Source organism: Podarcis raffonei, chromosome 8 (genome assembly GCF_027172205.1).
Source record: "Podarcis raffonei isolate rPodRaf1 chromosome 8, rPodRaf1.pri, whole genome shotgun sequence".
NCBI classification, from domain to species: Eukaryota; Metazoa; Chordata; class Lepidosauria; order Squamata; family Lacertidae; genus Podarcis; species Podarcis raffonei.
The window spans coordinates 67,818,095-67,830,468 of NC_070609.1; the positions used below are offsets into that span (position 1 = coordinate 67,818,095).

At 45.8% G+C, this 12,374-nt stretch overlaps 1 protein-coding gene across 2 annotated transcripts in view; it reads right to left on the reverse strand.

Moving 5' to 3' along the window:
* EPHA8 (EPH receptor A8) overlaps positions 1 to 12,374 on the reverse strand; it is a 61,669-nt gene that overhangs the window by 24,662 nt on the left and 24,633 nt on the right. For both annotated transcript variants that reach the window (XM_053400598.1, XM_053400597.1), the window contains exon 4: positions 6,075 to 6,230. In XM_053400598.1, coding sequence (XP_053256573.1) covers positions 6,075 to 6,230 — 156 coding nt within the window. The remainder of the gene's footprint in view (positions 1 to 6,074; positions 6,231 to 12,374) is intronic.

Genomic DNA, 12,374 nt, shown 5'->3' on the forward strand with positions numbered 1-12,374 from the left:
GGTGTATTCCAGTGCTTGGGCTCACTCAAGAGCTCATCCAAATGGGAATTTGGAGACAAAAATCATCCAGCAACTTGCATACAAATATTCAAAATGTTTTCGTAGTGTTTATTTATTGCATTTTATATTCCACTTCGTTCTCCAAGGAGCTCAAGGTGGTGTGTGTGTGTGGGGGGGGTGTGTGTGTGTGTGTGTGTGTGTGTGTGTTGTTGTTGTTGTTTAGTCATTTAGTTGTGTCCAACTCTTTGTGACCCCATGGACCAGAGCATGCCAGGCACATATATAGGTAAAGGTAAAGGGACCCCTGACCATTAGATCCACTCCTGACGGACTCTAGGGTTGTGGCGCTCATCTCACTTTACTGGCCGAGGGAGCTGGCGTACAGCTTCCGGGTCATGTGGCCAGCATGACTAAGCCGCTTCTGGTGAACCAGAGCAGCGCACGGAAACACCGTTTACCTTCCCGCCAGAGTGGTACCTATTTATCTACTTGCACTTTGACATGCTTTCGAACTGCTAGGTTGGCAGGAGCAGGGACCGAGCAACGGGAGCTCACCCCGTCGCGGGGATTCGAACTGCCGACCTTCTGATTGACAAGTCCTAGGCTCTGTGGTTTAACCCACAGTGCTACCCGTGTCCCATCCATATATATATATTCTCTCCCCCCCCCATTCAATTTCACAATAACCCTTATTTAATTGGCAGCACCAGCTTGAACTGGGGCCCTTCTGCATTCAGTGCATGTGCTCTAGCATCAAGCTAAGGTCACTCTTTCTGACCACAGGATTAAAAACAGAGAAGCATAGAAACGAAAGCTACCCTAAATAGCCAAGTAAGTAGGACTCTGGGGGCTTGCCAACCCCCCCCCCCATTTTTTTACCACCTCTGCTCCCCTGTCAACAGGCATTTTCCTGGCCGCAAAAAGAATTTGTTCAAGCAAATGATGGGATTTGCACGTCTATCTACAGAAAAATTGCAATGAGATGCAAATGGATTTGCATGGGTCTCCTGCTCCTAAAATGAGACAGGCTCTCTTCCTCTGCCTCACCCCTCTTGCAAATTCTGCCCCCTTTTTATCTTTGGCCTGCAAATCTGAGAATTTTGCTTTTTAAAAAAAGGTTTCTCATTTTTTCTACTCTTAAGCTGTCCACATCAGCTTTAAAAAAGCAAGTTGTTGTGAAAATGCACCAACGCTTTATGGCGAAATCTTCCTAATGTTTTCGTACGCTGTTTTCCCTAATGAATACATATTTTGCTAAGCAATTTTCACTCCTTTGATGGATTTTTGCAGGCTGCTTTGAGGACTGGTACAAGGTGTTCAATGGTGGAAAGACTTGGAAAGCGATGGGTTCTCCTTTGTTAGAGGTTTTTAAGCACAGGCTGGGTAATTACCTATCAAGGATACACTGGAGCAGCGAAATGGCACCCTCTCTGACTCTTACAATTAAAATATACAAACATGGATGCATAACCTTGAAATCCAAAATGCCAAAATATACCGTATTTTTTGCTCTATAAGACTCACTTTTTCCCTCCTAAAAAGTAAGGGAAAATGTGTGTGCGTCTTATGGAGTGAATGCAGGCTGCACAGCTATCCCAGAAGCCAGAACAGCAAGAGGGATTGCTTCTTTCACTGTGAAGCAATCCCTCTTGCTGTTCTGGCTTCTGAGATTCAGAATATTTTTTTTCTTGTTTTCCTCCTCCAAAAACTAGGTGCGTCTTGTGGTCTGGTGCGTCTTATAGAGCGAAAAGTACGGTAATTGATAGAACATTATAATCTATATAACTGATAGAACATTATAACCTATATAATTGATAGAATACTACTACTACCACTACTACTACTATGACTACTATTACTACTATTTAGGGCAGGAAAATAATATTACTATTTTTTAGGGCAGGGAATTTTTTATGGACCACATCAGATCCTCTTTCAAATTTTCACATTGGGGTTTCATTTTATCTCCCTTTGGAAATGCCACACCGTTTTGACCAGAATAAGTGTGCAAACAACATTGAGCATGCTGCTGGCTCCCAGGGGAAGACCTTTTTTATTATTAATATTATCTAAAGGAAAACCAGTTGACAGACAGAAAGGCTGAAGCCCTTAAGACTAGCAGAGGAGCTTCCTGCTTGGCAGGTCCCTCAGGTAGCTCAGACCTTTCGTGAGATGCACATGCTTGGCATGCACAAGTTTGCAGGTTCAATCCTCACCACTGCCAGTAAAATCATCATAATTTTAAAGGTAGCAGGAACTGTAAAAGCGTATCTACCTGAGACAAAGTTGGGTGAAAACAGCCTGTTGAAATGATCTGCCCTGTGTATGCATGTTTAAAAAATGGTTGTAGCCCACTAAGTTCTACTCAGAGAAGACCCACTGAAATCAATGGCCTTCAGTTAGGGCTCATCCATATTTAACTTTGCTCCGTGAATTCTAGACATAGGTCCAGCCTTTCTTGGGGTCCATGTCCAGGTGGGATTTTATTGTTCTGGCGGTTTCCCTGGGAAAAGCTGCATTTTACCGCTGACTCGGAGCAAACAGCAATCAGGTTTTTCCCAGGTTGCTATTTGCTCCAATTCAGCAAGAAAAAGCAGGTTTTCCTGAGGAACATACCAGGACCAAACCAAACAAAAAGAAAAACACTCAGACACAGATCTGGAAAGCTCAGACCTGTACCTAGAAAAGCACAGAGCAAAGGTAAGTATGGATGAGCCTTTTGTCGTATTCTTTTATTTCAATGGGCCTACTCTGAGTAGGACTATCATTGCAGAGATATGTAATGTAACAGAAAGAAAGAAAAAAGAAACATCAGCTCACAATTAAGAACTATCTATCAATCCTGCTTTAGGCATATTCTTGAATATAAGCAGTCCACACACCCAAATAGATATGCAAATTAGACTGGCAATTATAAGATATACGTTCGAATGTAGAAATCGCAGGAAGATTTTCAAGCCCACTGAGTTATGGATGGTGGGTGTTTATCTTCCTGGAAGCCACTTTGCAACCATAAGAGCTTGAAGAGTCCACTTTCATTATCTCATTTCATTCTGGCAGGAATGCAGTTTAAAAGCACTTCACCGTATTTGTAAGCAGATAAATTGGGGTATGTTGGATCAGAAGTGTTGGTTTTTTGGTGATTTCCCTAAAAAATAAGGCAACCCTCTATGAGCTAGGGACCATATATGCTTAGTTTGCAGCTGGAATTAGACAATTTTGATGTTTTGACATAGTTGTTGAAGACATTTTGGTTGAAGAAGGAAGTGCAGCCCGGTCATTTTATGGCAACTGTACAATTGTAGAAATGGTTTTATTGCTTTAGTTTATGGGGTTTATCATATTTTCTGTTTTATCTTATTTATTTAAGAAATGCACGGACTGCTGGATCAAAACAATCTTCCAAGTAGTGCGCAAATGAAATTGGAGTGGGTGGAGCCAGAGGCAAAGGTGGGCGGGACAACGCACACTCACATGATCCTCTCTACCCTCCATTCACACATGCAAGATGCAATATCAGAGTTCAAGGACAATTACTATTACTACTACATGTTCTGGCTTGAGAGCAGTACATGTGAAAAGGATCTAGGAGTCTTGGTTGACCACAAACTTGACATGAGCCAACAGTGTGATGCGGCAGCTAAAAAAGCCAATGCAATTCTGGGCTGCATCAATAGGAGTATAGCATCTAGATCAAGGGAAGTAATAGTGCCACTGTATTCTGCTCTGGTCAGACCTCACCTGGAGTACTGTGTCCAGTTCTGGGCACCACAGTTCAAGAAGGACACTGACAAACTGGAACGTGTCCAGAGGAGGACAACCAAAATGGTCAAAGGTCTGGAAATGATGCCTTATGAGGAACGGCTAAGGGAGCTGGGCATGTTTAGTCTGGAGAAGAGGAGGTTAAGGGGTGATATGATAGCCATGTTCATATATATAAAAGGATGTCACATAGAGGAGGGAGAAAGGTTGTTTTCTGCTGCTCCAGAGAAGCGGACACGGAGCAATGGATCCAAACTACAAGAAAGAAGATTCCACCTAAACATTAGGAAGAACTTCCTGACAGTAAGAGCTGTTTGACAGTGGAATTTGCTGCCAAGGAGTGTGGTGGAGTCTCCTTCTTTGGAGGTCTTTAAGCAGAGGCTTGACAACCATATGTCAGGAGTGCTCTGATGGTGTTTCCTGCTTGGCAGGGGGTTGGACTCGATGGCCCTTGTGGTCTCTTCCAACTCTATGATTCTATGATTCTATGATTCTATGATTCTATGATTCTCCACAGTAACTCGAGCAGGGCTCTTACTGTGGTGGCCCCTATTCTGTGAAATAGCATTCCTGACGAGATACAATGGGCGCTGTAATGGTTATGGGGTTGCTCGTGCGTAAGTTGCCGCCACACCTGGCTAGGTGGCCTGGTTAAACCTTTCCTGGCTGGACAGCCCCTCACTTCGTGGCTGTTCAGTCACTGGCAGAATCCGACAGTGGGCGTTTCTTCAACCTTTTCCAACATAAAAGTTGTTTGACGCCCAGTCTCCTCCTAGCCTCCCTGCGCGGAAGCCTTCTGCGCAGGGTGGGCGTGGGTAGCGGAGGACTCTTCACTGGACACCAGCTCTCTCCGCTGGTGTCCAGTGAAGAGTCTCTGAGCCTGCTCTCCGCTTCCCCCATTGGCCCCCCTCCATCCCTGGTGTCGCGCTGATTTTCTTCCCCAACAGGAGACCTGCCTCTCTCCCTACTTGGCCCCTCTCCAGCATCGTCGTGGAGCCCCTCCTCCTCCTCTCGTTCCGATGGCAGTTCCCTGACAGGCGCCCACTATCTTCACTTTCTGGAAACAATTGAAGACAGGTCTTTACCACAAATGTCTATTCACATGGCTTCAGTTTTAAATGCATTTGCTCTTCTTTTGTTTTTTTAATTGTCTTTAATTGTGTTTAGTCTAAATCATATTGGGATGGTTGTTTGGAGGGGGATTAATTTACTATTACTATTATTACTACTACTAAGAAGAAGAAGAAGAAGAATACTTCTACTCAGGCAAAAATACTTCAGATGTAAAGCAGTGAGAGGTGTGGCCTGAGTGGAAATCCAAGGGCCAAACAGAGAAAGCTTGAGGGCCACATTTGGCCCCTGAGACACCCACCCCTGCCCTTGTATTTATGACGTTATGCTGCTTTGCTTCCTTATTGTGTTCTGGTATAGGCTAATTTATTTCTGATGTTCCTGATCCCAAGAAATCTGAATCACAGGCTGGAAAGAGAAGCCAAGCCAATTATGAATAGTGCAAAGGGTGCAGTATTATTTATTTATTATTTATTTTATTCATTGTTTACTTTATTTGCATCCCACCATTCCTACCTCCCTGAGGAGCTCACGGTGGTGTAAATGGTTCTGCCCCTCCTCATTTGATCCCCACAACAACCCTGTGGGATTGGTTAGGCTGAGAGGCAGTGACTGGCCCAAGGTCACTCAGTGAGTTGCAGGGCCGAGTAGGGATTCGAACCCTGGTCTCCGAGGTCGTAGTCTGACACTCTAACCACTACAGTAAAGGTAAAGGGACCCCTGACCATTAGGTCCAGTCGCAGACGACTCTGGGGTTGTGGCGCTCATCTCGCTTTATTGGCCAAGGGAGCTGGCGTACAGCTTCCGGGTCATGTGGCCAGCATGACTAAGCCACTTCTGGTGAACCAGAGCAGCACATGGAAAAGCCGTTTACCTTCCTGCCGGAATGGTACCTATTTATCTACTTGCACTTTGATGTGCTTTCGAACTGATAGGTTGGCAGGAGCAGGGACTGAGCAACGGGAACTCACCCCGTGGCGGAGATTCGAACCGCCGACCTTCTGATCGGCAAGCCCTAGGCTCTGTGGTTTAGACCACAGCGCCACCCGTGTCCCTTAACCACTACAGTACACCACACTTAATATTTGTTGGCTCTGGCTCCTCCCTCGCTTTGTGGCTACAGGGTGCTCATCAGTATCCTGGGAATTATCCTCTTTTATCTGACTGAGAGTCGCAGTAAGGGTCTGGGTTGTCCAAGCATGCATGCAATTCAAGGGAGCGTTGGCGGATGAAGTACGTACGTGTGCAGGCTGCCGAAGGAGGGTCCTGCACTGCTCTGTAAAAGTTGCTCTCACAGCGACAGACCTGCGCCGCCTGGGTCTCGGAATAGCTGTGGGCAGGGCAGGTGGCACACAGCTGATCCCCAGGGGAAGACTTGTAGAAACCCAGTTGACAGGCTAGAGGGCAAAAAGAGGAGAAAGGAGAGAGAGATGAGAAGGCAGAAGACCAGCAGGTCAGTGCATTAGCTCCCACTGTGGCAAATCCCTGGGCACCCCTAACTTTTGCTGCCAACGCGACACTGTGGAAAGGCAGCCCGTTCCCATTCAGATGACTCCTGCTTCCCTCATTGATTTTGTCCTATGGGGAAACTAGGCAAAAGTTGGCTGTAAATTCCACTTTGGGTACCATAGGCTAGTTTCTTCACATGCACCCCTGTCTTTCCCTCCATCAATGTATGCAAGAGGCACCATCAGATTTCCAGGGCATATTCCAGCCAGGCAAAAACACTCAAAGAGGCAGCAAAGAGGGGTGAGGGGTGTGCTTTTGCAGAGTCCCAAGGGCCAGATTTAAAGGTCTGGAGGGCCACATGTCACCCATGTGACTCAGGTTCCCCACCTCTGCTATAGCCACTACACCACATTGTCTCTCTAGCTTTTAATTGGTTGGTTTAGTTTCTGGAAATCTGAGCTTTGAAGGCATGGTCTTCCCAATCCGCCACTCATTCCCGTTCATCAATAAAGAGCCACTCCCCCAAATACTAGTTGCTAGGCATCATAATTGGGGAGTGTGATGTCACGCTCAATTCCTGCTTGTAGAATTTCTGGGGACATCTCGCTTGGCTTTCATGAGAAAGGGAAGCTGGTCCTAATTGGCCACTGGCTCGATCCACCAGGGATCTCTTTGTTCTGATTCATCGTATTCTCCTTTAAAAAAACGATTGTTCGAATTCTGAGAGGATAAGCAGTAGCAATCGCTGGACTTGTAAAAGAATATTGGGAAATTATCTATAATGAATTGGGGGGGAAATGTTTAAAAGTACTTTTCAAAAAAACAACAACACAGAATCCTTTCTGTTAGGGATAATTCAGACTGAAATTCCCAGGTGCTCAAAGGGATTATTTATGTATGCTACTATTGCGGCCCATGTTTTGTTAGCCCCAAAATTGAAAACGAGTGAGGTCCCAACCAAAGAAGGAGGACAACTTAAATTGAGAGAATACAGTGGTATCTTGGGTTACATACGCTTCAGGTTACATACGCTTCAGGTAACAGACTCTGCTAACCCAGAAATAGTACCTCGGGTTAAGAACTTTGCTTCAGGATGAGAACAGAAATCGTGCCCTGGCGGTGCAGCAGCAGCACGAGGCCCTATTAGCTAAAGTGGTGCTTCAGGTTAAGAATAGTTTCAGGTTAAGAACGGACCTCTGGAATGAATTAAGTACTTAACCCGAGGTACCACTGTATACACAACTTGCAGACTTAAAATATAGAACAAGAGAACAAGAAGAACATACATTTAAAGAAGATTGGAAAACGTTTATTGAATATATGGGAAATAATTGTGTGCAGCTGAAAATGCTGGCAGCATTAAGATAAATTCAACAGTGTAAACAAGTTTTGATGGATGCAATAATGGAATACTGAATGGTATAGTTTTTGTAAAATATGCAGGGATTTATGATATGTAAAATGAACCATGGAGAGAGAAGAAGGGAAGTCATGGATGTCTTAAGGATGTAAAATAGAAAATTTAATTTGTGTGTGTGTGTGTGTGTGTGTGTGTGTGTGTGTGTGTGTGTGTGTGTGTGTAGTAGCAATGGCTGCTAGTCAATGTGGCTCTGTTCCACCTCCACTATCAGAGACATGAAGCCTTTGAATACCAGTTACTGGGAGTCGCAGGCGGGGAGAGTTTCTCTTGAACTCAGGTCCTGCTTGCAGACTTCCCATAATGTGTGTCTGGTTGACCACTATGAGACAGGATCCTGAAGCAGATGGTCCTTTGACTTGACCCAGCAGAGCTCTTCCTATGGTCTCAGAAGATGCCCTAAGGCTGCTCGGCAGATCCCATGACATTTGGAGTACACATTGGTTTTCTAGGTTCGCTCATTTCCCCACCACCTTCCCTATAGGCAGAGTCCCCCTCTGTCTCCTGTTCCTTCTGGCCGGCCCTTTTCCCTCACTGCTTTCCTTCTTCCCACCCATCTTTCTATGTAACCAGCTGCCACCTGCCGCGTCCTCCTGCCTCAGGAGCTGACAGGCTCATCTCCCAAAGCGCGGGTGGGTGGGAGGGCCCAGCCAAGCCATCTGCAGCATGGTCCATTTGTCCTCCTGCTCGCTCTTCTGAGAGACAGGAGAACATCTGCTAATAAGCCGGTGGGATGGCTGAAATGATAGGCAGGCAATAATATGAACTGGAATACACATATATGTGCTGCAATAGTTAAGGCCAAAGTGACAGCCCACCATATTAAATCCTACTTTTTTTCTCCAGTATTGCAAGTGATTGACATGAAACTTTGTGCCCAACTTTTATACGGCACACCAGTGTGGATTTCAGGTGACCTCAAGAGGTTGGATAAATTTCACGCATCCCTTCTGAGGTCATTATTAGGACTTGCAAACTCTGTAAAATATGAAACAATATGTTGTGAGCTGGGAATATTGCCTTTATCAGTAAGAGCATGGCTGAGGACCTTGAAATATTGGATCTTCCTCCATTATAGAGCCCTATCCCCTAATTCTCTACTTTACGATCTTTTAAGTGATAGTGCAACCTACAGTCTATCATTGATTTGTAGGAGAAAACTGGATTCGATAGGGCTCACTCTAACTGACTTTGAAATCTCTGATCCCAAAGATACATGGGAAATTATCAAGAAGACTCTTACAGAAAAAAGTGTTCTCGCCATGCTTGAGGTTGCAAAGCACAGCACCTGCTCTCCTATCCACTTAAATCTTCCTTTGTGTAGAGATTTCCAAAAGGGATACATGACAAATTTGAAGAAACATGAATCGTGTAGGCTGTTTATGTTGGCCAGATTTAACATGTTTCCCTCGGTGGTAGTGAGAGGAAGATACTTAGCTATCCCAGAATCTCTGCAAATGCAGAAAACAGGAACCCGATACTCTAGAGCATATATTCTTTTCCTGTGATTTTGGCAGTTATGCCAGAAGACAATTATTTGAGGCCCTAAAATTTAATAGACAGTCTTTTACACAACCAACTGTTCAGGACCTGCTGGCGGACAGCGATGATCAGACTACTTTAATAGTGGCTGAATTTTTAAGTGCTGTCCATGAAGAAAGAATGGGCCATGATAAAGAGACTTAGTGGTTCTTAATGGTAGGTGATGTTGCTGTGTTGTATTATATTATCTATGTACATAGATTTATTTCTTGGAGTTAAGAATAGGTCTGAGATAAATTGTGTTCGCTGAGCCTGTATTTTATACAGTCTGTATATGATGTTTGTTTGATAATGTGTTGTGGTGTGCTATGCCTAATAAAGGATTTTGAATTGAATTGATAGGCAGGCCTGTCTGTCAAAGAGATGATAGCAAAGCGAGAACCACTCTGCTGGGTACCAGATCAGAGTTCAGGGGGGCGGGGGCTGCACCATGCGTATGAAAGGACTTTGGGGACACAAAGGCTGCATTCAGAGCAGCTCAGCACAGGAGTAAAGAAAAACAAGACAGGCTTATTCCACCCACCACCCCCTACCCCACAATTGCCAGGTTCAGAGCCTGCAACCACCACACACCCTTCTTGCAAATTCCACTTTTCAACCTTATTTACTAATTGACTTCCCTTTGGTTTTATCTAAGGCAGGGATGGGCTCCTGGGACTCTCTGTCTGGCTCTTGGGACTCTCCCCAGACCACACTCCTCTCTGGCCCTCCTTTTCACCCTACTTGTGTGTTTTTGCCTGGGAGTAATGGGTCCTTGAGCCGGATCTACAAATTTTGCCATAGGAGGCAAACGTCTGCGCTGCCACCCTCACACTCTGTGATTGTGAACTCCAAGCATCAAGGGTCTATCGTTGATTTACTTGAATATTGACAATCTGCACTTCCTTAAAATATATTGCTACAAAAGTTGGGTGCCACCCCGCACTCTCTGCCAAGCGATGAAAAAATCCCACGGGGTTCCAGGCACACCCCCAAGGTCTGTGGACTTTTGGAGACTTAAGACACAATGGAGACTGTCGGAGCTTGAAGAAATATGGTTTATTCACTTATTTACACCTTCAGTCTGCATGGAAGGAGTCTGGCTTTTACAGCATGGTCATTTCAAGAAGGGCAGTGCAGCCCTGGAGTCCAAGGCATCTCTCTCCCTGTTAGCTCTGCTAAAGACTCCCTTTTCCTGTCAACCTTCCAAACACGCCCCCCTCCCTGTCTCTGTTCACATGGGGAGAACAGTTCTCTTGCATTGCCAATAGCTCTCAACGCTTAGCTTGGCCAGGTCGTTTTTGCATAGGCTACTTTGGGAATTCCTCTGCAGCTTGTATTTTCATCCATACCCCCAATTAATCAAAATCCTACATTTATTAATTTCTAGGATTTGGGTGTGTGTGTCCCCCGAATCTATGGCAATATCAAAATGGCTTACAAAACAGCAGGGTCTTTATTCGCCTTCTGCCACCCACTATTCTGCTCTCGTTCCAAGCAGCAACAGCAAAAGCTGTAACCACAGCAAACCCCCATCATCAACCTCAGCCTTTTGTTAGCCACGGCTAAAGGAACAGGGTCTTTAGCAATGTGGCCTGCTTCTTAGGGAACAGCAAGGACAAGGCACTGCTGGAAACTGACCAAGTTCATGGGTGCCAATTTGCATAAAATATGGGGGGGTTGCAGGTAAGCTCCATCCTGCATAATCGATCACAAGACACACACCATTTGAATGGCAATGCCCATTAACTTTGGAGAAGCCCAGCCCCCTCTAATATTTTATTAGGGAGGGGGGAGAGACGAAGGGACCTCCACCCCTAGGAGTTGGCTCCTATGAGCTGATGTCTGGGCCTTGCAGAGCACCAAACCCTGTGCTAGGCATCACCACTGCTTGGAAAGGTGTGGGTCAGCGGGGCTCGGCTTGGCCACACTGTGTGCCAAATCAGACCTATGGGCCAGAGGTTTCCCTATCCCTGCCCTTTCCCTTCCTGAACTGCTTGTCTGCTGGAGAAGCTGATGCTTGATGGACGAACCCCAGCCTCTCTTTGACTGTCAGTTCATTATACAGAGAGAAAACCCTGGGAGAGTTGAGGGGGTAGGAGGCGCCGAGAAAGGTAGCCCGGTTGTACTAAGCTGACAGCACCCAGGCCTCTGTGACAGGCCGTTGCCTCTGGGGATGTGCCTTCTGGTGACCTGCAAGGGATGAGAGAGACTCTGAAGCAGGAGCATAGGTCTCCCCTCTGTGCTCTTTCTGAAGACGATGGCTCCTGAGGGACGGCAGGGGCGGCCCCAAGGTTCAGTCCCTTTACCTCTGATTGGCATGGGGGTCGCAGCCTGCTAAGCATAAGTGACACAGCCGTGGCTGGGAGCCTTTGGAAGGGCTCAAGCAATGATCCCTGTGAAATGCTAAACTCTCCAGCGAACCAGGCTTGCAAGGCTTATGCTATCGGAGCAGTTGCAGGGCTATGAGGAAATTCTTTTGTATCTAGCCCGCCCTAGATACAAAAAGACAGCATCTTTTTGCCAATATCAGAGTACAGGGCAGAGCACATGGCATTCGCAGCTCTGTCCTCTCCCTGCACCTTAGCATTTGCCACCTGAGGCAGCTGCCTCGCTCTGCCTCTTCCTAGGGCTGGCTCTACCCACTCAGCACACGTTATTCCCCAAACCACACCCCTCACCAGCCTTGCTTCACACCCTTTTTAAGGGATCATTAGGAAAAGGAATTGAAAGCAAAAGTGCCGATATCATAATGGTGTTATATCAGTCGATGGTGTATTTGGAATACTGTGTACAAGTAACTCATGTCTTAAGTGAGGGTTAGTCTATGTATATATGCAAAAATGTGTAAAGCCAGGAACCCCGGGAAGTGGGCTCTGGAATGTTACCAGAGCCCTTGCAAGCTCCTTCCCCAAGCCAGGTAAGTCCACAATTGCAGCTTTGTGCAGGGGCAGGGGAATAAATTAATAGAAAATGGGTTTCCTTCACTTTCCATTGATTAATTTATTTCCACCCAGCCACAATCTTACAATCAAGTAAGTAAAATAATTACAAGTGACCTGTACAAAATCTCGTCATGTCACCTCAGAAAGGAGCTGGGAAAGGTTCAAAATAAGTCAACCAAAATGATCAAGGGGTTGGTGTCACCTCCCCC